This window comes from Prionailurus bengalensis, chromosome B4 (genome assembly GCF_016509475.1).
Source record: "Prionailurus bengalensis isolate Pbe53 chromosome B4, Fcat_Pben_1.1_paternal_pri, whole genome shotgun sequence".
Taxonomy (NCBI): domain Eukaryota; kingdom Metazoa; phylum Chordata; class Mammalia; order Carnivora; family Felidae; genus Prionailurus; species Prionailurus bengalensis.
Genome location: NC_057358.1, coordinates 49,425,419 through 49,450,580, shown reverse-complemented (window position 1 = coordinate 49,450,580; position 25,162 = coordinate 49,425,419). Strand labels below are relative to the sequence as shown.

Here is a 25,162-nt window from a genome sequence, read left to right as displayed (position 1 = left end):
TTTTTTCAAGTGAGCAGGCCAGGTGCCCCTGGTGGTGACCCTGGCCCTCAGAAAGTGATGTGAGAGTGGAGGGGGGCAGTGTAGAATACAGTGTCTAGTGAAGGTCTGGTGTGTGTGTTGTTTCTCATTTGTATAAGTGAACTACATTTCCTTCACATCTTGCTGAAGAGAAGGCTGCTCCCTCCATCACCTCTTCTCCTCATATACCCTACACCTTCACATTGTCTTATGTTGTAAAAGAATCATTTGGTGGCAAGATTACATTAAACCCACTGGACTCTCAGGTGCCCTGCTGGCAAATATTAGCTCAAGTCTACAGGTGCACAAGTATCTTTCTTTGTCTCCATTAGGGTTCGGAGACAGCGTAAGCCACAGAAGGATTTTAAGCAGGCAATACCAAAATCGAATTAACATTTTTAAGAGATCATTCTGGCAACAGTGTGGAACACAGATTGGAAGGGGACAAACGTGGAGACAAGGGCAAGTATTTAGGAGACTGGAGTGATCCATGTGGGGGATGGCAATGGCTGAAGACAGCAGAACGCAGGATGGAGTGAAGATGTATTAGACATGGTGAAGAGGCAGAGTTCTCAAGACTTGTTCACTGGTTTACGTAAAGATGAGGAAAAGAAGGAATCAAGCTGGACTCCCAGGATTCAAGCTTGGATGTACGAATGGACAGGCCTGCTGTTCACGGAGATGAAGAATAAGTTCAACCTGCACTCGAAAGTATAAAAAGCAATGATACTGTACTACATTTAAAAAGAAAAATTAACGCAAACAAAAGCACATGCTGCCTTAGACAGTATAGATATACATCTCTGGGAAAAATCAAACACTTAAATTCACAGAGAGGAATAAGTCAGAGTAAAAGAAATTCCTGTCTAACATATGTTGATGAATGAATAATCAAAGAATAACAAGAAGGCAATTCACTAACAAGAGAGCCATCTACTGCCTTCCAAGGATAGTGCAGCGATGAAATGCCACAAAAAAATGTGGAAGAAAGCCAAGTTTGTGACCACTTCACACTGCACATGTATTCACAAAATATCTGACCCCTCCCACAAAAATTTCCAAGCAGTTAGCACTTTTTAGCTAACAGCCAAATCTTTTCACTTACTTATTTCTCCTAAAAACATCAATTCAACATATATCATCCTTTGAATATAGAACACTTACCTGCCATCATTGCTATCATACTGGCTTTATAGACATTAGTAAGAGATCCAAGTTCTCCTGTTGCTAAGATGGTTTTGAGATGAGCCTCCCCACAGGCCTTGCGAAACTGACGAATCTCATCATACAGGGCTGGGGAAGGAAATAATTGAGGCAGTTACAAAGCAGGCAAGTGATAACATAACTTGGCAGCCATTTGGAGCTGGTAGAACCCATCTCAGATTTAGGAAACATAAAACATTTGTCACTTACTAAAAATCACCCCAATTTAATATCGCCTAGAGCATTCTGTTGCCATTCACATCCTGTTACAAGAAATGCTTAGTTTGCTACCATGAAACTTTCTAAGCCCCTGCCCGAGGTCCAGAACCATGCCGCTTTTTAAATTATCATTATAATGACATGCAAATTACAAATAATTTCTACCTCTCCCATATGTTGGTTACTTACAAGAAAAAAAGACATTTATCCACCATACATATGGGGGTGTACCGCTCTGCAAACTGAGGAAACCTCAGGTCCTTATTAATTCTTCCATTCACACATAATAAGTTCTCCTGTTAGAATATAAAGCAGGCCTTTCCTGAGAGCTCTGCTAATGACAATGAAGACATAACAGCTTTCCCCACTCGCTGCCAGGACATGTATCTATATATCTGACTAAAAAGCACTGAGCCTAGCCAGGTATGCTGGATGTATGTGCACAGAGCCAGTTGTAGAGGGGCTCCCAGGTGCAGCCTTGAATCTATTAACCCCTGACCCCAGTACCACATCTGGCTTTTGAGGGCTCCACTTGATACCCTGAAAGCAGATTTTTGAAAAACATACATGTAAAAACCAAAAACTATCCTCATAACAAAAAGAAAATCAAGGGGGAGAACATTTCATATTCAAAAAGAATTGACAGAATTTTAGTAAACAAAATCAGTATAATGAGTATTAAATTTTTGAAAAATTATTTAACATCATCTTCTGGCATGACACCAGTGGGTTTTGGCTCTCATCCTGTATCACGTTGGCTGCATTCATTCCTTGAACTTGGGCTATTACTACACGATCAGGACTACCAGCGCTTTTTTTGTTCCTCTGCGTGTGTGTGTTTCATAGGAAGTAGTTCTACGAGCGCACAGACTACACTGAGCAGGAAAGAAAAATCCGTACTAAGGTTAGGGTTAGGGGAAGTGGTTTTTAATGTGGAAATGAGACTTCCGTAATTCACTGGTTTACTAAAGTACATGTAAGACTAAAAATTGGTCACAAGTCACCAAACTCAGTCAAAATCGTGAAAGTTATAACACAATGAAGAAAACTTGCCTTCTGGATCCTAGAAAATCTGAACTGAACTTGAAGCTCCAAGTGAAAAGTGAACACAAATAAAAGCAAAAATTCCATTACAGGATGCTTGGTAAATGTTAAGAGTTTGACCCCGTCAAAAGATGGCACCCACAGAAGGTTTCTCAAGAAAGGGCTAAATACTTTCACAAATCCCTAATAATCAGTGGTTTTGAGCATTAGAGATGATCTGAGATGCCACACCGCCTACCTCACCCTGCCCATCCTACCCAAATTGTGAGAAATCATCTCACCCACACATCCCATATGACAACACGTGTGAGAATGGCATAGACAACGACTACATGGCAATAACAATTTATATTCTTTTAACTCAGGGAATGAATCTTGGATGGAATGACATTTCCTGAGTTACTGAATCTGAAAACAGGAAGTTGTTCTCTAAGAACTACTGACAAGGAAATCTCTTGATCTAAAAATTCAAGAATGCTACCCCAGAGTTAACTTGCGATTTAATTAATGACTTTTCTTCCACAGTGCAGCATTGCCATCAAAAGCAGGCTGGAGAGTCAAACAAATGTGGATTTAAAACCCAACTGCATCTCTTCTTGCGTGACCTTGGGCAAGTAATTCTCAGCCTCGGTTCCATCCTTGAAGTGTCAATAATAATACTTACATTATAGGGTTATTATGAGGATTAAAAGGGAAGATATATACAAAGTACTCTGCACATTGTCTGGCTGATTGTAAGCACTCAAAAAGTGTAACCATTATTCTTAAGCTCAGAAACCTAGTGAAATGAGTTTTAATTAAGTGTTGTGTGATAAAAGCCAAATCTTATTCATGGCCTGACCCAACTCCTTGTACTGCACCAAAATCTTGTTATATGGATTAGTGCTTAAAATCAGTGAGTCATCAGATAAGGCTTGAAATGTTTTATTACAACATTTGTTAAAGTAAAGTTTGATCTGTACAACAGAATTCTTAAAACGTTGATCCCAATCATATTTAAGAACAAAACTATCAGCCTTTTTCTAAAGAGTATTACCTTTTGATATCCAGTCCATTTCTTTACCTACAGTTAAAATTAACCAGAAAAAACAAAAAACAAAAAAAAAAAAAACATGTACTTTACGACTCAATTATCAGCCACCTGGAAGTTATTATGCCCTGTAATCCATGATCCAAACAGAATGAACCCAAAATAGTCATCAGCACATAACTGGATTTAAACAAATAAGTAACCAGTGCCTTCTCATTCTTTAACCACCAACTCCTCAAATCATTTAACTGACCTATCTCACCACATAACAGGGTCAAGTTTTTCTGAGAAAGTATCTTAATCTTTAGAGTTCAACTGAACTCTACTGAAGTTGCTTGTCATTCTTTTCTTCTGTTACTATTCTGCCCAGAGTAGTAATTCAATCAAAAAGCACACTGGAGGGGCGCCTGGGTGGCGCAGTCGGTTAAGCGTCCGACTTCAGCCAGGTCATGATCTCGCGGTCCGTGAGTTCGAGCCCCGCGTCGGGCTCTGGGCTGATGGCTCAGAGCCTGGAGCCTGTTTCCGATTCTGTGTCTCCCTCTCTCTCTGCCCCTCCCCCGTTCATGCTCTGTCTCTCTCTGTCCCCAAAATAAATAAACGTTGAAAAAAAAAATTTTTTTTAAAAAAAGCACACTGGACCTGTCCTTTGGAAAATGTGGCCTGGACTCCGAACAAGCAAATGCTTCTATCTGGGCCTCTGAATCTTACTGAGTTACGCAAAGATGACAGAGCATTCAAGATGTTCATTAGTATTACTACTGCGACATCCTCAATGGCAGCAGATCCGAGAGTCCCGTGGCCCCATGGCCCCATGGCCCCGTGCCAGCAGTATGGTACCTGTGCTGGCCAGTGACGGCAGCATCAGAAGTGGCCCTGTAACCACACTTCCCACGGCACATCCAGCTGTATTCTCTGCTCCCCAGTCTTTCATGGACCTGCCTGTTTTCCAAGCCTGGTTCCCCAGGCTTCTTGCTGACTCAGTGAGCTATTCCATGTCCTCCTAACAGATGCCCTTTCAGTTTAACCTAATCTGAACTGGTTTCATTAGTTTCCAACTCATAATTCTAGTATAACAAGTATTTACTGAGAAATCTGGTATGGTGTGGGACAATAGCATTGGTGCCACACTGCCTGGGGTTCATATTCTAGCTTCAACACGAATTTGTTGTGTGATTTGGGCGATTAACTCTTAAACTCTCAGTTTCCTCTTCCATAAAATGAGGATAATTGAGGTATGCACACCTCATGGAGTTATTTCAAGTATCAAATAGACTAATATGTATAAAGTGCTAAGGATGGTGTCTGGGACATGTATTAATGCTCAAAAACTGTCAGCTACTTGTTTCCCTGTTGCTGGCATTGGTGGTGGTGCTGTTGCTGTCGTTGCTGAATGCTTATCAGGTTCAGACATACAGCAACTTATAAAGCAGAGGGCACCATGATCTATGTTTCTTAAAGAACATAAACACAACCTCTTTGGGGCCTAGAAAGCAGGCAGGTGGGGAAATGTTTATTACATCATGAACATTTTTTTTTTAACTTGGAGCCCATGCTCCCAGACTCCTGGGATAAGAGTTCTATTACTTGCTGGTTACGTAAATTTACAGGAATCATTCAATTTTCCTAAGCTTGATCACTTAGGGAGCCTCAGTTTGCTCCCATATTTTTGTGAAGATGAGATAAAACAGTATATATGTTTAGAATGGAACAAGGCAATTAGTAGGCGTTTAATCATCCAATACTAGATTTCCATATTTTTTCTTATATACTTCCAGAAATGCAAAAGTAACTTTGAAAAACAAAACAAAGTAAGCACTGTCTTAGTAGTTATAGAATTTACAAATTTAACATATAAGGAAAACAGACCACTTCACTCCAACACAAACGACAGAAGCCACAAATAAGCATTATTTGTGTCCAGGTGTTCTAAGCACCTTGGCATCACAGTGACAGATGACATATGCAAATCAGAGTAACATGATGGAGGGGCCTCTGGGTGGCTCAGTTGGTTAAGTGTCCAACTTCGGCTCAGGTCATGATCTCGCAGCTCATGGGTTCGAGCCCCGTGTCGGGCTCTGTGCTGACAGCCCAGAGCCTGGAGCCTGCTTTGGATTCTGTGTCTCCCCCTCTCTCTGCCTCTCCCCCACTTGTGCTCCGTCTCTGTCTCTCTCAAAAATAAATAAACATTTAAAAAAAATTTTTCTTTAAAGTAACGTGATGGCTGAAGTGTAACTGTCAATCCCAAATCATAATGTCGTTCAACATACTCAACGGTCACTTACCTTTCAGTATAAATGAGCAAAACAATGGAAAAACTAATGGGTGGATTTTCCTCCACATTAGCGGGAAAGGACAGCAGGATGTGGATTTATATGATTGCTAGTGGAATACACATGTGGAGGAAGAAATCACACTGGAATTAACAAGTTCAATAGATCCTCTTTCCAAAAAAAAACTCTTCAGGAGGAGTAGCTACTCAAAAGAATGAGAAACCCCATAAGTTTTCAAAGCATCTTCCTGCAAAAATGCTCATTGTTTTCTACACATCATTTAAACATCCCTGTGGGGTAGCTGGTAGTTAGCTTCACATTTCATATACGAAAAGTGAAATGTAGAGAGATGAATGAGTTGCCTAAAATTTCCTCACACTTTGCTGCCTTTATCCCCCCACATGCATACACACAGGCAGCTACATGCATGCTGTCCTTACAATACGTTCTCAAGGACATGAACTGAAGAACTTAGCACAATATAGTAATCAAAACCTAGAACCTAAAGGGATGTCAACTCTCATTTAGTTCAAATTACTAACACTATAGATGAACATTATAAACCCAGAAGCTGATTTTCATTTTTCTAGGGAAAACAAAGTTGAGGAAACTGAAAAGTTCTAGGATAATTCAGAAACATAAAACAGTTAATTCTGTATGATTTAATATGCTAAAAAGACCTATAACTTGCTCTATAAGCCTTCTGGTTAAGATCAGAACAGCACATTCTGACATTATGTCATAGAGAAGTTCACATGTCTGAATCCTGACTTTGCCGCACTTGCTTGCCCACTGATTAGCCATGTCACTTGGGAAAGTTACGAAACCTCTCCAAGCATCATGTTTCTACTCAAGATTGGATAGAAGATCTTTACTTTGAGAGCTCAAACACATCTTAAATCCTAGAAATAAATGTAAAAAAATTATTTAAATAATCATGAAGATAATAGATTATTTTTCTCTTGGTTCCACCTTTAATAATAAGCAGGTATAAAAATGAAGACAAACTTTAATTTGCTCTAAAATGTTACACTGTTGTAATTACAACAGCTTCTTGCTATTGGTTTAGAAAGATGATTTGGATCTCTACTTTGTGGGAGCTCTCGGCCAGAGAGAGATGGGGAGCAGAGTAGTCTCATTTGGTCACTACCATGAAGGGTGGGGGAAACTTGAGCCTGGCACATCACTGGGGCCTTGAGAAACTCCAGGTTAACATGCTGCCAGATCAGGGTTGGGGGGTGGACATCCTCATCAGTGAGGACTGGGAATTCTGGAGGACTTGGTGAGCTCAACCACCCTGGGTGCACAGTACTAGACGAGGGAGACAGCCTATGTGGTCAAGAGACTGTTCCACTCGGGGCGCCTGGGTGGCGCAGTCGGTTAGGCGTCCGACTTCAGCCAGGTCACGATCTCGCGGTCCGTGAGTTCGAGCCTCGCGTCGGGCTCTGGGCTGATGGCTCAGAGCCTGGAGCCTGTTTCAGATTCTGTGCCTCCCTCTCTCTCTGCCCCTCCCCCGTTCATGCTCTGTCTCTCTCTGTCCCAAAAATAAATAAAAAACATTGAAAAAAAAATTTTAAGAGACTGTTCCACACATGGAAATTGATCAACTAAATAAATATACTGAGGATAATGGGAACAAGATTTCTCATGACAAGAAAGAAGGACACAAATATAGAAAGGGGAGTGGGCAAGAATAGCCATTTGATGTTGGCTTGTGAGGAAATCATCAGTGTGAACTCATAGTTTCTGATACAGATAGATTATAGATAGATGGACAAATAGATATAAATGCACGTGTATTTATATGTGCGCATTGTGTATATGTGAAAATTCATGCATTTCCTACATCTGTCCACTGAGAAGACCTAGAAACAACAGCCTTACAGCAGTGAGCACACCTAGCACCCAGATCTTGGTTTCTAAAAATCAATCTTCACTAAAAGAAAGTAGACCTCCTTGGAAAAATGGCCGATTCCAGGGCTAGCGCAGAAAAAAAGTTAAAGATAAGCCTGAAATATCCATGATAAGAATTCAAGGAACTTCTTGAACATGTCAAAGAATAATATGAACATGTCACAAGGACAGAAGAACAATCTAACACAGCGCCTACTGGTCAAATCTGGGATAATCTGAATATCAATAATAAATAATGACAGTAATGGATTATAACCAATTGAGTCCAATAGGACTCCATGAGCTCTTATAAACAGAAAGGAAAAAAAAAAGTAGGAGAGGAGAAGGTAATGCTAACTAGTAAGTATAGAAGAAATGATGGAATTAGAAAACCACCATTTGACAAATATCAGAGTAATAACTGAAGAATTATGAATGAATGCTAAAACTACTGAATAAAGTTAGATGAGGAACAGGATATTAATACAATCTCAAAATATCTCCATTCATTTCTGTATTAATTACTTGTTAAAACACAAAATACTGGGGCACCTGGGTGGCTCGGTCAGTTAAGTGTCCAACTCTTGGTTTGAGCTCATAGTCCATGAGATCAAGCCCTGCATCAGCCTCTGTGCTGACAGCATGGAGCCTGCTTGGGATCCTCTCTCTCCCTTGCTCTCTGCCCCTCCCTGTGCTTGCATGCACTCTCTTCTCTCTCTCTCTCTTTCTCAAATACATAAACTTTAACAAAAAACACAAAATACTTATTAATTTTATAATGGAGAAACTTGCCAGAAAGCATCTTAGCTAATTAAAACTTAACATCCTCAATAATGGGACTAATGCACATCTTAGGACTCCCGACATAATGCACTGAGAAGAACTGAGCAAAACTTCTGTGGTATTTCTCCCCAAAATATGTAACTTGAATCTAATCATGAGAAAAACATCAAACAAACCCAACTGAAGCACATTTTGCAAAATAACAGGCACCTATTCTTCACACTCAAGGAAAGATTGAGGACTGTTCCAGAGTGAAGAAGACTAGAGAGACATGTAACCATTGATCCCAAAACTAATAAAGACCATTTTTGAGACAATCTGCAAAATTTGAACAAAGTCTATGGATTTAATGGTAGTATGCTATCAGTGTTAATTTCCTGATTTTGATGGTATACTGTGGCTTGGTACACGTGTTCTTGTTTTTAGAAAATATACACTGAAATATTCATGACTAATGGACCAACAAGTCTGCAACTTAATCTCAAAAAATTGAAATAATTACACATATATAATTTTATAAACACACACATGTACACACACAAAGATAATGAGAAGACAAAAGGTAAATGGGGCAAAATTTAATAACTGTGGAATCTCAGTGAAGAGTAAATAGTTCTGTGTACGATTTTTGCAACTGTTCTGTAAGTTTAAAATTACTCAAAAATAAAAGTTAAAAAGATATATTTCATATACTATTGTGGTTTATTTAGCATCTAGATATTTTTTCTTACGGAAGGGCTTTCAAGATTATCAACTATTCTATTTTTTAAACAAAAAATATTTGATTATATATGGTACATATTGCCTGCTTTTTCCCCTTGAAATATCATAGACATCTTTCCATATTAATAAATATAGGTTTGTAGCACAGTTTTTAATGGCTACACAATCTTCCCCTGCATGGTCATAAATAATTTCTACAATCATTTTTCTGTTATTGGATACTTAAGGTTTCAGATTTTTTGCTATTAGGAACAATACTTCAGTAAACGTCCTTATGGTTACATCTTTGCATACATCATGACCTTATTCCCTAGAGCTTTCATTAATTTTTTTTTCTGCTCACCTACTCACATGTAATCCATGTTCACTGTTAAAAAATTCAAACAGTACGGAAACTAAAACTTCTCCATTTAAAAAAAAAAAAGAAAGAATAATTCTTGCATGTAACAGAAAAATAATAATCTGGAAGACTATTATAAAAGATGACTGACAAATGAAAATGGAATTCAAACACCATGACTGCAAATTAGTCAGAATAATGCAAAATATAACAAAACACATACACCAGAGAAGTGGCTGGCATAGTGATGTCACATTAAAAACCTGATAATAAATGTTTTGACTTATAATGAGGTTTTCAGGAGTAGCAAAAGTGGGTGTACTAGAAACCCAGGATATATTACATTGTAGATGCGTAATCAATATAGTAGCAAAACCAGCGGAGGAGTTGTCTCCTGTCTGTCCCCCCACATCCCTCCCACCACTGCCACACTGAGGAGGAGAAATGGAGGTCGTAACCTGACCTTCTGCTCATCATTCCCAGCTGAAAAACAAGTGAGGCTGTGTTGATGGAGTGTGTTCACTGACAGGAGTCAGAGAACTTAGCCACACTGGGAAAGGCCTGTGTGATGAGAATGTAGATCCAAGGAGCAGAGGGGGTCACACTGCATCTGTTTCAAGCAGCATCCAAAAACGGTTGACAACTGGCTCTCCCTTCTGCCTCCCTGTGTCAGCAGGAACTTGCGTCTACAGTATTTTACTTTTCTCTATTCAAAAGTATCTTGTTTCTCTCCAGCTTCCACCCATAAGGGAAGTATATTCTTAATCTTGGGGCACCTGGAAATCCATAAAGTTTTCTGGGAAAGCACTGCTATAGACAAAGAAAACTGTGTTAGTAAAGCTTTTGTGAATAGAAATTATGGTTTAAGTAAAAACCCAAGTGTTTAAAGCCTATGCTTCCTATCTAAAAGTCATAAAGTAGTTTCCTTTTATATTTCATGCTACTCAAAGGCACTTAAAAAATAATTGTTAACGAATTATATCTAAGCAATTATTTTTTGAGTACCAGAAAAGATGTTCAACACTGCACATGAATGGCCTGAAAATATCTCTTAAGATAATTATATGTATAGTAAAACACTTAATATAAAGTGTACAGCAACCTTTTAAATTAAAAAAGTCACAAAATGTTCAAGAACAGTTTTCATCCACCAAGGCAACTAATTAATCTTATAAGACTAAAACAGAGATGAGCTAAAACGCCAGGTAGTAAAATAACCTATAAGAGATAAAACACACACATTTTGGTCAATACTATTTGAAGTTTCAAAGAATCATAGCCTAAAAACAAAAACCGTAAAAGCATACAGCTGCTATAAGTATCTCCAGCATTTTTCTGTTATAAACAACCCCCAAAACAGAGAAAACACAGACTATAGATTATGTGATTCCTCCTCAAACAGTGTCTATAGATTTAGAGATGGCTTTTCTCATAAGATATTCTGATTAACAACTCTACAAGACAAAGAACAATTCCAATTTCTTTTAAGAGATGTTCTTTCTACCATCCTTCTTGTGTAAAAATCAGCAAATAAGAAAAATAAATTGCTGCCAAGATTCAAGATTTTTAGGATCCACTTCATAAGACACAGTGATAGACACTGTGGCATTGGCCCCAATATTTCATTCTCTCCCCCCAAAACGCTTGATGGCCTGAGACATGTACTCCACAAACCAGGTTTAGGAGAACAAATCAGGACTGACGAACTGAAGAAGATACAAGGGGGATCTAGATACAGGACACAAACAACATTTCCAAGTACGACACTGAACGCACTATGCTGAAAAATGTTACAGAAGAAGCCACCTTTGGGGCGATGTCTGACAGTGCTCTAGTATGGAAGAGAAAGTCAGCTGTAGGTCTTGAGCTCAGAGAACTGGAAGATTCTTGAACAAGGCAGAATCTGATACCATTTCAATGTCACTGGTAATATATTAAGGTAAATACTTGCAGCAGAGAGAGGTCATAAAAAAAGTAAAAAATGAACACCTCTATATTTACAGAGCATGGAACGCATTTAATTTTCAAAACCTGTTCAGTAAGATTTATGAGATGATGAACCCCTTCTGGTGAATGCTTTCTTCAAAGAACTGTTTAAGAAATGCAACTTCGATGTCGACTTTAATATCATCATGAAAAAATACCGTATTATAAGTCCTTATCTAGGGAATAATACTCCCAGACAATGAAAACGCCAAATATAAAATCACAGGCCATTATAGCTCTAAAGGACTGTAGAAATCATTAAGTTTTATCCCCTCATTGGTAGCTTATTTAAATGGAGGCAGAGAGAAGTGAAGTGTTTGCCCAAGGACTAGGTATAAATTAGCGAAATTACAAAGACTAAAATCCAAGTCTTTTAGAGTTCTACTTCATTTACTCAATACGTGTACTATTACGGTTACTTCCCTTGACAACATCCTACGAGCATCAAAAGGAGGAGAGGGAAAGAGAAGAAACTGCAGCTGGCATGGAGGGACTGATTCATCTGGGCCAGGCAATGGATGGTCAATTTACATTCATTATCTAATTTAATCCCCATTACAACCCTGTGAAATAGATGCCATTATTCCTACTTTACAGAGAAGGAACAGAAGACACAGAAAAGCAATGTGGCCAAAAGCTACTAATGGTAGTGCCAGGATTCCAACCACAGTCTATCCAATGCAAAGACTCTGCTCTCAACCCTCCCTGGTCTCCCAGAGTTATCCTCCCTTCTTGTTCCATGGTGTATTTGTTCTGGGTAAGCTCTGGGTCTGACCACCTCCAGTGATGACTGGCTTATATGCTGGCTGGCTGGCTGGGTGCCCCTGCCTGTCTCCTAGTCCAGCACAGCATTCCAGGGAGAGGAAAGCCATCCTTTTCCCGAGAGCATAAGAGGTAGATGTACTTTTTGGCTAAACTTGACAGAGAAAGAAACTCTTTATCCATTAAGCCTTCTATTATAGCCAACTGCAGATCCAGACTAAATAGAAACACACAGGGAATACTATTTGTATTAACTAACCAATATATAAATTCAACAATGCTTCAATCATCCTGCACCTAAACTATGTGGAACCAAGAACAAGAAGTATTTTTTTTAAAAATAGATGTGGGGCGCCTGGGCGGTTCAGTCAGTTAAGTGTCTAATTCTTGATTTCAGCTCAGGTCATGATCTCACAGTTCGTGAGTTCAAACCCTGCATCGGGCTCTGCACTCACAGCACAGAATCACAGGGATTCTGTCTCCCTTTCTCTCTGCCCCTCCCCCTGCCTCTCTTTCTCTCAAAATAAGGAAAAATAAACTTAAAAAAAAAATAGATGTTTCAAGTTAGTGATTCTCTACAACTATGGGATGGTAGGGGAGAGGGTGGAACCAAAATCACCTGGGGCAATTTTCACAATAAAGAAGCCTATCCCCTCAGTCCAACACCCAACCCCAATAGTACATATACTCAGGAGGGATATTCTAGGTTCCAGGAAGAGAGGAGTTCGGGCAAGTAATCTGAAAGCATTTTGTCAGGTAATTCTAAGAACCAGCATAACATACTAGATATACCCTATATCCAAGTAAAACTACTGTCCTGAGGGATAAGTGAGATGGTGTATGTTTCTGTGCCCGGACAGGAAGGACTAAAGGAAGTACAGGCAGGGAAAGACAGTGTACTATAAAGAGCAAAACAGGATCTGACAGTAAAAAGCTTACCAGAAAAGGGTCAGGCAAAACAACAAGAACAAAGCTTTTTAAATAGAAGATATATGAAGTCAAAAGGCACAGGGGTCTGAAGTGTTAGCTATGGGGAGGATCACCTCCAGGGTTTTCAGCAGCCAGAGAGCATCACTGTACTCCAGAACAATCCAATCACTAACACCACAGTTTGGAAACTAACCTGTATTTAAGAGAAAGTGTTCAAATAAAATACTTTTTAATGGATTTCTTTCTAAAATGGCTAGATTCTCTGATCTGATCAAGATTCAACCGTTCTACTTACATAAAAATGACGCATGAAAAGCAGCATGGTTTAGTGGGGAAACTGAGCATAAGTTCTGGAATCAAGAAGATGTAGGTTCCGGTACTTGGGAGGTTTTGTGGTCTTCAGTATAGGGAATGTGGCTGAAATCGGAGAGGTCAGGAGGTTTTCAAGGGAGAGTGTGCAAAGTGTGAGAAGTTTGAGAGCTTGCTGGGACCCAACCTGAAGACCTCCAACACTTCAGGGATGACGGAGGAGAGAGAGGACCTTGCATACAAGACACAGGGACACAGGAATCATCAGAAACTTGAAGGAAAACCTGAAGAATTTAGGATTACCAAAGCCAGGCAAAAAGAGTGTTTCCAGAAGGACTGTGCACTGTGTCAAATGCTGAACAGTAGAGCTAAACAAACAACTGCAGAATATTCCCTGGGCATGGGAAAATAAGAGGACATTGGCATCTTGATTAGTACAGATTCAAGGGAAACAAGTAAATATAACTCTTTTAAGAATCGTAGCCATGGGGGCACCTGGGTGGCGCAGTCGGTTAAGCGTCCGACTTCAGCCAGGTCACAATCTCGCGGTCCGTGAGTTCAAGCCCCGCGACGGGCTCTGGGCTGATGGCTCAGAGCCTGGAGCCTGTTTCAGATTCTGTGTCTCCCTCTCTCTCTGACCCTCCCCCGTTCATGCTCTGTCTCTCTCTGTCCCAAAAATAAAAATAAACGTTGAAAAAAAAAAATTAAAAAAAAAAAAAAAAAGAATCGTAGCCATGAAGGGAAGTACAGAAAGGTAGACTTAGCTGGAGATGAGGGGAAGGTTGACATGTGAGCATTTTTTTAATGGATAAGAAATGCTTACATTATGTTTAGGTGTTGATGGGAATAAATTGTAGAGACAAATGAAAGATACAGGAGAAAAAAATGGCCAACAAATGGAGTAAGGCCTCTGAAAATGTGGGAGGAGATGAGAGCCACTGCACAGAGGAGGGACTGGACTTAGGAGGAAGGAAAAGGAGGAACAAAGGAAAGCAGGGCTGATGCAAGGACGTCGAGGGAGACCCTGTCTACTAGTTTCTATTTTCTCTAGAAAGTAGCAGGTGGGTCTTCTGCTGAGAGTGAAGGAGCCTCAAGATGGGCAGAAGAATTAGAAGCTTGAGGAGAAAGAAACTTTAAATTGTCACCAAGGAGAATTAAAGAAGAGTAATACGGGCCCCCCTCCAGTCTCTTTAAGTTCATGCCCGAAACTGTGGACCCTGTGACCATGAGCAGTGATTAGGATACAGTCTGAATGGCCAGGTTTAAAAATGGGACTCTTTCTTTTGTGCTTTAACCAGGGTCCTACACACCTCAGCGCACAGAGAGGAGAGGAATCTAGACTTGAACGTTTGAACGTATAATAGCCTCACAGACATTTCCATCAGCAAATTCCAAGAAATCAATTCTGGGGGCGCCTGGGTGGCTCAGTCGGTTAAACGTCCGACTTCGACTCAGGCCACGATCTCGCGGTCCGTGAGTTCGAGCCCCACATCAGGCTCTGAGCTGATGGCTCGGAGCCTGGAGCCTGCTTCCGATTCTGTGTCTCCCTCTCTCTCTGCCCCTCCCTCGTTCATGCTCTGTCTCTCTCTGTCTCAAAAATAAATAAACGTTAACAAAATTAAAAAAAAAAAAAAAGAAATCAATTCTAGGCTCATATTTTAGTAAACAGCTAATATCAAAGCATGACACTGAAAAACACAGTACGTAATCAAATTGAGGCAAATTAAGACAAAATACCACAGTGAAAAAAAGGCCTCAGTCATTGCAGGTTTCTATTTAGAATTAAATTTCCAGTATTAAATGTTCCTTTTCAATTTGTTTTGGGTCAAGAGGTTATTAACACCATAAAAAAGTTAATAGAAAAGTATGGTCTAGGACAAAGATGTGTTATTATATTTTACATGAATGCCTGTTATTAGGAAATTATCAGTTCCTAAAAACAACCATTCCTAGTTCATTAAGGGACAATTACATCAAAACTCATCTCCTATTATATTTTATTTCCCAATTAGTATTCTAGAGACAAGAGCACAAGTTATAATAGAAACCATACTTCTATGTCTACAACTGTTAAATAAAAGATATAGGACATATAGTTTTTTTATCTAACTAAATCATATAGTTTATTTCCAAATTTGTTTTAAATATTATGTTTATTCATTTTTCTCCTCTTACTCTGGCCCAAAATCTTAATTGAAATCTATGACTAGAAGGAAACAAGAATTAATATATAGGGACAAGAGACATCTATTTAAAAGCCTGGGTGGCTTGGTTGGTTAAGCATCCGACTCTTGATTTCGGTTCAGGTCATGATCTCACCTCTCCACAGTTCATAAGATCATGCCCTGCACTGGGCTCCATGCTAACAGCACAGAGCCTGCTTGGGATTCTCTCTCTCCATTTTTCTGCCGCTCTCCTGTTCACATGCATGTGCACTTTCTCTCAAAAAAAAAAAAAAAAAAAGAACTTAAAAAAAATGTTTGCAATTGGTCAAAGCTCACATGAACCATGGGAAAAGGAACAAAAATCAAAAGCACAAAAAGGTATTTGTGAACTGTCAAGAATTTAAACCTGGCAAGGATTAAAAATGTTGATGAAGTATAGTTGGGAGTACAGGGCAATAGGAATGGCTTTAACATTTGTTCTAGATCATTCAGAACTGTGGTATCAGTGACTGCATCACAGTGATACTCTCAGTGCTGCTAAGATCTCTGAGATGACCTGCCCCACAGCTAATGGCACTGTGCCTTTTGACTTCATGTATCTTTTTATTTAAATATTTATGTTACTGTTGTTTCACCTGGCCCTTTGCTGTTAAGCTTTTTACTGTCAGACACCGTTTAGCTCCATATGGCTAAACTGTCCTTCTCTGCCTTCTGTCCTTCTCTGCCAGAACTTCCCTCAGTCCTTTCCGTCTGGGCACAGAAATGTACACCATCTAACTTATTGGGAATGTTAATATTCTAAGCTAAAAGACTACATTTTCCCGGCTTCACTTGCAGCCAAGATGGCCACTGATTCAGTTTGACCCATGGAGGGGTAAGCAAAAATGTTGTATGAGATTTTTAGGATAGGACAGCCCTTCTTTCCTATTATCTAGGAAATGAGTGGAAAGACAGGAGCTTCAGAAGCCATCTTAGAGAATGGCATGCCCTTAAGCATGAGAGCAGAAGCCACACACTTTGGAAGTAGAAGAAAAAAGTAGCATAGGTCACCCCTGAAATACCTACCTCTAGACTTTGTATAAGAAAATAAATCCTGAAGTATTTAAACTACTGACTGAATCTTTGCCTACTCCATAACCCAAAGCAATTCTTAATGAATAAACAATGGAATTAGGATTTATGGATGTTAGGGGCACCTGGGTGGCTCAGTTGTTTAAGCGTCCGATTTTGGCTCAGGTCATGATCTCACAGTTTGCAGATTTTGGACCCGCATCAGGCTCTGTGCTAACAGCTCAGAGCCTGGGGCCTGCTTCAGATTCTGTGTCTCTCTCTCTCTCTCTCTGCCCCTCCCCTGCTCATGCTCTCTCTCTCTCTCTTTCTCACACACACACACAAATACATAAACATTAAAAAAAAAAAAAAGGATGTATAGATGTTAAGTTAGATGGACTGATGGAGAGAAAGAAGAGTACCTGGGTGGCCCAGTCAGTTAAGTGTTCAACTTGGCTCAGGTCATGATCTCACGGTTCATGATTTGAGCCCCATGTCAGGCTCTGTGCTGACAGCTCAGAGCCTAGAGCCTGTTTTAGATTCCATGTGTCCTTCTTTCTCTTCCCCTCCCCTGTTTGCATTTTGTCTCCCTCCCAAAAATAAATACACATCAAAAAAAAATTTTTTTAAAGACTCACAGAAAGATATCCATGAGATACTGGCAAGTCCAATAAGTAGGTTAAGAAAAAATACATTAAATATAATCCTACTGTTTACTTAAACCTTGAAAAAAGGTGTCAGTTGCAGGATGCCTGGGTAGCTTTGTTGATTAAGGATCTGACTCTTCACTACAGTTCAGGTCGTGATCTCATGGTTCATGAGTTGGAGCCCCATGTCGGGCTCAGTACTGACAGTGCAGAGCCCGCTTGGGATTCTCTCTCTCTCTTCTTCTCTTTCTGCCCTTCCCCTGCTTGTGCGCTATCCCTGTCTCTCTCAAGATAGATAAACTTAAAAAAAAAAGCTTTAAAAAAATTTTTAGTTGAACTACTTTTATGATTCTTTTGAAATGGAAAATTGTACTTACTTTAGCTATCAACCATCTCTAGTATACAAAATATATTTAAGGCACAGGTCAAATCTATTTTTTAATATTTAATTATAAAAAGTTTGTTATCGAAATGGGTAATGTTTTTCATAATTGGTGCGATAGTAAATTATGAATCTCAAAGGTAAATATAATAACCCCTAGGAACTATGTGTAAGAATAGCAGGAATAAAGCAGACTTCGCAGACTTACTACTAATCCCACCTCCACAAAATCCACAAAGATTAACATAAAAAAGGGAAGTTTCCTCCACATATTAAACTCTGCATAAATGACTTGCCTAGAGTGATTTATGTACTGAGTAATAAAATACTGGAGGACAGAATAAAAGTTAACAGTCTACTGCATAGAAATAACCACTCACCTAAGCACTCAAAGGGATCTAAAAAGTTCACATAGGTGGGCAACTGTCTAGGATTTGTGAGGGGAACAAGGATGAGCAATACCAGCCGTGTTTTCTCTGAAATTCGCCTTCTGATCTAGTGACTTGTAATCTAGAACAGTGACTTCCAAAACATGCTGCCTCTTTTCCAATCGTCTCCATTTCATTCACTAGGACAGAACTAGGCTTCCCTCTTAGGTAAGGACTTGCACATACCTTCCCACTGGCCTGTCAGCACCAAGGTCCTGTTAATTACCACATCAATTTCCGTAGCTCCATCTTCCACAGCCAATCTGATCTCTTCCAATCGTGTTTTTAAATGAGTCTGTCCAGCTGGAAAGCCAGTGGCCACTAGTAAAGAGAGGGAAAAAGAAGGAAGGAAGGGAGGGAGGGAGGAAGGAAGGAAGCAAAGAGAGAGGGAAGGGAGGAAAAAAGGAAGGAAGGGAGGAAGGAAAGAAGACAAATTTTAGTTGGTTTCTCAACAAGGAATCTTATACAAAAACACAAACAACAACAACAAACAGCATTTAGACTAAAGCATTAATGACACTAAAGAGCTTCACGCTTATGTTGCAAAGTGAAGTGTGAAGAAATAGAAGGTCATCTCATATGGTGTTATTGGTGTTAGGATAAATATTAGTATTGCATCGTCTGGAAAACCTCAAAGTAAGTTGCTGCAGTGATCCTCGTGAGGGGGCTCTAAGTAAATAGAAAACATGTTATCGTCACACCGAGTCATAAAACAGTAGCTATAGCTCTATCTTGATGGACCCTGGTTAATTATGGATCCTACTCCTAATCAAGTTGGCTATCATTGTATTCTTGATTTACTCACTCACACTTACAGCTGTGGTAACCAACTTGCAGTATAGGTTTTTCCCACTGCCTATCTTAAAATGAATAGCCAAGCAGATGAGAATAGAGGGAAGAGACAGCAGGAGGGAAAAGTACCTAATTTGTCCACAAAATTGGGACAGGGGTGAGGTGGGAAGAACAGGACCAAGTACAAAAAAAACAAAAAACAAAAACGAAAAGAAAATACAGCCACACTTCTGAAAACCTATTATATTTTTTACACGTGCATCATTAATTCCATTTCTATGACTAAAGATAACCTTTCGTATTTCCTTGATGCTATTAAATTCCTTGGGTCTGCTATGTTACAGGAGAGCACGTTTCCCTGTTGTATAAAAGAAAAGCTGAATTGACAGAAGCTGATGAAAAATTAAGGCAGCTGCCAAATACTGTGGGAATCCTCACAAATGGCTTGTATATCAATACTGTATACTATGTTTCTTTTGATGTATCCCTAATAAAATAAATTAATCATCTTTTTAGACTCCTTTTTCAAGGCCCCAGGATATTCCTCTTAACATCTTCTAAAAGTACAATCTAATTTTATATCTGTCCATCCATATACTCACACACACTCAGCTACACAGAAGCTTTTAAGACTCTTCTTTCCTTCATGCCAAGTCCTACTGAGTCTCTCTTAAGCCAATAACTCCTGAACATACCCTCTCTACTTTATCTCCCAGGCTTTGGAGTGGCTCTCCTCACCTCCCACAGGGACTGTGATAAGTCCCCCTAACATCCTGTCACCCCTCCTTAATGTGTCCAGTACCATCTCCTGACCCACTACAGCATAAAGCTGATCATGACATAACCTCTTCTCAAAACCTTGCAGTATCTGCCCCATCACCAGAATGAGCCCAAAGGCCACTGCCGAGCCTAGTTTCCCTATGGGATCCGGCCCTGATCTACCTCTCCAGCTTCAACTCCCAGAGCCCCTTGCCCCCTTGCCCCAATTTAGACCCAACAACTGCAAGCCACGTACAGTTCCCTGAACACGCTCCTGTGCCTTCACACACGCTAGTTCCTCTGTCTAAAATCATTCGCTAACTCACCAACACACCTCCTTACCCTTTAAGACCCTATGCAGCTATTAGCTCCTCTATGAAGAATCCCCTTACTCTCTGTCACCAACCTCTGCAAAATAAATCACTCCCTGCTCAGAGTTACAAGCGTAGCTTCTGCATATCTCTATTAGCATATTTTGCATACATATAATACTATATATCCTGCATGATGATGTTTTAAACTTGATTATTCCTCCTAAACAACTAAGTTTCCTTAAGGACAGGGAAACGCTTCTGTATTCTTGGGAATTCACATGGTCAGCGACTTAGCAGGCAATCAGATACTGAGACAATGAGTAAAAACAAATAATTAAATAGATAAAACTAATTAAAATAATATAAAATTATACATAAAGGCTCCAGGTGTTTTGAGGTGAAGAACCGGAAACAGGTTGAGAGACAACAGCAAAGCCAAAACAATTTTACCTGAAGCCACTGGGATGGTGGAGCCGGCTGCCTTCAGCGCTTTCACAGCATCACACACTCGTGCGGGATAAACACAAACGGCGGCTGTAGTAAGGCCTATGAAGAAAGAAATCGTTAACAACCTACTCTAGCGGAAGTTCAATTTGTACAATATGCTTTTAATTATTATTTATACCACCACACTGGCAGAAATCAAAATGGCAGGAAAAATAACTCCCCCATGACGCTGCACTGAATGAAAAAGTTTTAGGGGTGCCTGGGTGGCTCAGCTGTATTGGTTAAGCATCTGACTTCGGCTCAGGTCATGATCTTACGGTTCGTGGGTTCGAGCCCCACATCGTGCTCTGTGCTGACAGCTCAGGGCCTGGAGCCTGCTTGGATTCTGTGTCCCCCTCTCTCTCTGCCCCTCCCCTGATCTCTCTCTCTCTCTTTCTCAAGAATAAATAAACATTAAAAAAAATTAATAAAGAAAAAGCTTTGACTCTCCACATTCCCTTCCAGGTCTTGACAATATGGGTCATTTTCTAACTGTTAAAGTCATGGAATAAAACAATCATGATGCTACTCTTTGAGGATAATATAATACCACTTTTTAAAAATTCCTAAATGGTAAACATAATGGTCTTGACTCAGTGACAATATTTTATTTCATGTAGATAACAAAATCCAGATTTCTACAGCAAACAGACAGTGGATGGAAAAAAAAATGGACGTGAACCTTACAAGATAATATAGCAAAATGACATTTAATTGATCCTATTCCCTCTGTTGCAAGAAATAACAAAATCTGAATCTGGAGCCCTTATTTGGAAGAATAAGCTCTTAAATCTAAAAAAAACCAAATAAAAATCAAATAGCCAATATAAAACAAAACAAGAGCATAAGACTCATATGAAGTTGTTACTTTTTTCAGCCCCTCCCTCAAGGCTGTTACTTTTAATAACTTTGTATAGCAACACCTACAAATAGGTGGTGTTTTTATTGTCAACTCAAAAGAAACATCATAAATATTTTTCAAAAGCTGTGGCGTTATAGGTCTACAAATTATCTACAAATTACTTGGGATAAAACACCAGCATTGGACCAAAGCAGCATCTCTAGCTGCATTCAGTACAGACAGGCACTCGGGGATCATGAAGCATCTCTCCATGAAAAGCTCCTAAAACCAGCCCAGTGAGTGATATGCACATCATCCCAGAAATGCTGTTAGCCTTCCAGATCTCGGTTTCCTCATTTAGATACAGAGGATCAACTCTCAAAGAAAGGTCTCCTCCTTTCCTAAAATGTTAACATTCTCAACTCACGGCAACTTTAGAAAGTCCTTTCTTTCATGTATACTAAGAGAGTGAATATAACTTTTTTCAAAAGCTCTAACCTAATATACGAGCATGCAATATTCCCCATTTGCATTTTATTCTCAAAAGTATTTCATTTACTCACAGAAAATACTTTATGTATGAGATGTGATTATTAAGTAATGAGACTGGCTTTTGCACATGTGGCTAGGGAATGAGAATCAGTATTTTAGAGTCACTAGATGGAAAATTTCCCACACTGAAGAAGTAGAAAGAAAAATAAAGAAACTCTCTACCAGCAACTTTAATCCATGATGGGAAGAACTGACCTAAAAAAGAGATTCAGATTCTCTCCCTGCTGTTTTTTAGAGAAGAATCTCAATTATATGCTATGTACACAAATCTACCGGTGGATCTTACTGCTATTATCATTTAAGCAGCTGAATCTTGTCTTAAGTCCTCTTAGATTTAGTAATTAGTACTGTAAAGGGGTAAACACAGACAGATTATACACAACAACATTACCTTTATCATGCACATTTAAAGCTTTTAAGAGATCTTCCCGGATTGGATACTTGGCTTTATAACAAAGCCTTTGAACGTTGGAAGATGTGTCATCACCTGAGAGTGTAGTAAGATCTATAAAGGTAACAGCTTTCAGGAGCCAAGCAGCCTGGTTTAAGAAAAGTAAAAACAAGATTAAAAAAAAAAAAAATCGTCAACAACCCAGTTAGTTAGCAGGAAATCATTAGACAAACATTTGTGCTAAAATCTGACATCTACACTGTTCTCAGGCATGTCATTCTCTATATGATATAGACATTGCTCAACAGGGACCAAAAAGATGAACACTGCAGAGAACAAAATAAAAGAGGGGTACAGAGTAGTCTTAAAACTATTTTCCTTCCGTAGCTATCTCAAAGTGAAATCCCTAATACAGCAAGCCTCCCCACATCACACCTCCCCATCTTATCCACCAGGAGCCCTGATGGCTGCCATGAGAGAACTTGGGAATAAGAGGATCTCTATCTGATATTTTTACCTCCACCCTTGAGATCTAGGATGAGACATTAAAAAAGAAGTCTCTAATTTCTTTGCTGTTTTTTTTTCACTGTATTCCAACCCCATTTTTAAAACAATATTCATAGTTTGTAATTCATTCTAATGAATTTCCTTTTATCTTTCAATTAGAGTATTTCCAAGGATGAGTCAAATGAGAAATGTCACCCTAAAGGATTCAATGGCAATATTTTGCCTCACTTGAGAAATGAATTCTGAATTCCTTCTAGTCCTGTGATCCACAGCACATCTTTGGTCAGTATCCACTGAAGGATATGCTGACCACAAGTACCCCATGAAACATCACTTTTTGAATTTTGGAAAATGATTTATGAAAATTAATAGTAAGGTAAACACAGTGGTCAAAGAAGGTCAACTTTTATGCCTAAGGGCCTCAACAGCAGACACACCAGGTTTAGACGTTATGGTTTAAAATTTAAAATAGAAGACAACCAAAGAAGGTATGTCTAAGGAACTGAATAAATGTGTTGAGGAAATACGCCATTTAACTCACTCATGAATAAAGATGCCTCAAATTCATTTGCGGCTTTGCCACTCAAGAGTGGTAAGATGTTTAACTTGTTCGGATAAATGTGTTATCTTTCTCCAACCCATCATCATCATATATGAATTATTAAAATAAGTCATGGACAGCTGCAATCTTTTAAGTTTAGATGCATCTTGAGCAAAATTCAATATTGTGGCCTTGAGGGAAGAGACCAGGCATTGTAAACTACAGGAATAGAATGCTCAAGAAGAAACCTTACTTGCCACTCCTTTTTCACCATTCTGCGAGCCTGGATTTGCTCTGCACGCCTCAGAACTGCTGGTTGATTCACTTGTATTTTGGAGATCCAGCTAAGGTCTAAAGGGGAAAGAAGAACACTTCTTTATCAAATATATTCACCTATTTTCACGCAGTCCTTGAAAGGATATATCATTTTGCATCGAAGCTCTTATAAAGCTTCTGTTTCTTTTTTACACAATTACAAATCAATAGCCTTGTTGAAAGAAGCTTGGTCATGAAAAGGCACACTTCATGTAAAATCAAGTACAGGAGGAACCGGAAGAACTTGTATTGATTCGTTACACAGACATATCTAACAGAGGAAAATGTTACATTACTCCTGCCATGTGCCTCACATCTGACGGCAAAGACTTATGTGTAAGTGCCCCGTCCAGGAGAACAAATGATTAATAAACTGCCTAGTGAATTAATGTTGGGGCTTAAAGGAACCCTTGATCACTACCCCCTACTGACAAGATTAGTCTCTACTAGAGGCTGATATGATATATCCCATTCTTTCCTCAAAGGAGACTATTTCAAAATGCATTAGAAATTACAACATTGATAGAACAGAAGTTTCAAAAAGGGAAAGAAAGAAACAAGGTGTTCAAAAGTCTGGGAGACATCTCTATTGCTTCGGTTTTGAAATGCTCTTTCCTACCTCGATCCTACCCTCCATCTTAGTTAACTGTAACTTCTATTTTGAACCCAGCCTACATGTTAGCTTTGGTGAAAACACTGCCAAGCTCTTCAGATAGAGCTAACATTTTGGATACAGCTGTACTGTACAACTTGTATTTAGTTCAGCCAGGAGTCATGGTAAAATGGTCTCCTATGCTCACTGTACTGTGAGTCATGATCTTATCTTTGAGTATCTAACACCAAACACAGGGTGGTGCACATGTATTTCACTTTTATCCACCAGCACTCTGTATAACAGAGGTGACCTTAGAGTAAATTGAGCACACACCCATTTACCTTCTGCAAATAACCTCACTTTTATATCCCTCCAGCATCTTCTACCTTCTATAAATAACTTCATTTTTATATCCCTCCAGCAACTTCTTCTTAGAAGAGGCTTAAAAAAAACACAGTGGGAAAGGTTATTCATTAGGAAATATGTCCCAATTATCCGTGATTTTGCTTCCTGCAGTATCAGTTACCTGTGGTCAACTGCAGTCCAAAAACCGAAGATCCTCCTCCTGAGGTATCAGAAGGTCAAGAGTAGCCTAACGCTAGCTCACAATGTCTGCATCATTCACCTCATTTCCTCTCATCAGATAGGTATTTTATCATCTCACATCATCACTAGGGTGACTACAGTACAATAAAATATTCTGAGAGAGACCACATTCACATGACTTGTATTATAGCATATTGTCATAACTGTTCTACTTTACTATTACTTATTGCCGTTAATCTCTTACTGTACCTAATTTATAAATTAAAAATTCTCATAGGTGTATATGTATAGGAAAAAATATGGTATATATGTAGGGTCAAACACCGTCCACAGTTTCAGGC

At 39.3% G+C, this 25,162-nt stretch overlaps 1 protein-coding gene across 1 annotated transcript in view; it reads right to left on the bottom strand.

The window, feature by feature from the left end:
- DERA (deoxyribose-phosphate aldolase) overlaps positions 1-25,162 on the bottom strand; it is a 125,343-nt gene that overhangs the window by 45,904 nt on the left and 54,277 nt on the right. The window contains exons 2-6 of the mRNA XM_043562192.1: positions 23,619-23,716; positions 22,318-22,465; positions 20,498-20,593; positions 18,369-18,503; positions 1,183-1,311 (exon numbers count right to left, since the gene is read on the bottom strand). Coding sequence (XP_043418127.1) covers positions 1,183-1,311; positions 18,369-18,503; positions 20,498-20,593; positions 22,318-22,465; positions 23,619-23,716 — 606 coding nt within the window. The remainder of the gene's footprint in view (positions 1-1,182; positions 1,312-18,368; positions 18,504-20,497; positions 20,594-22,317; positions 22,466-23,618; positions 23,717-25,162) is intronic.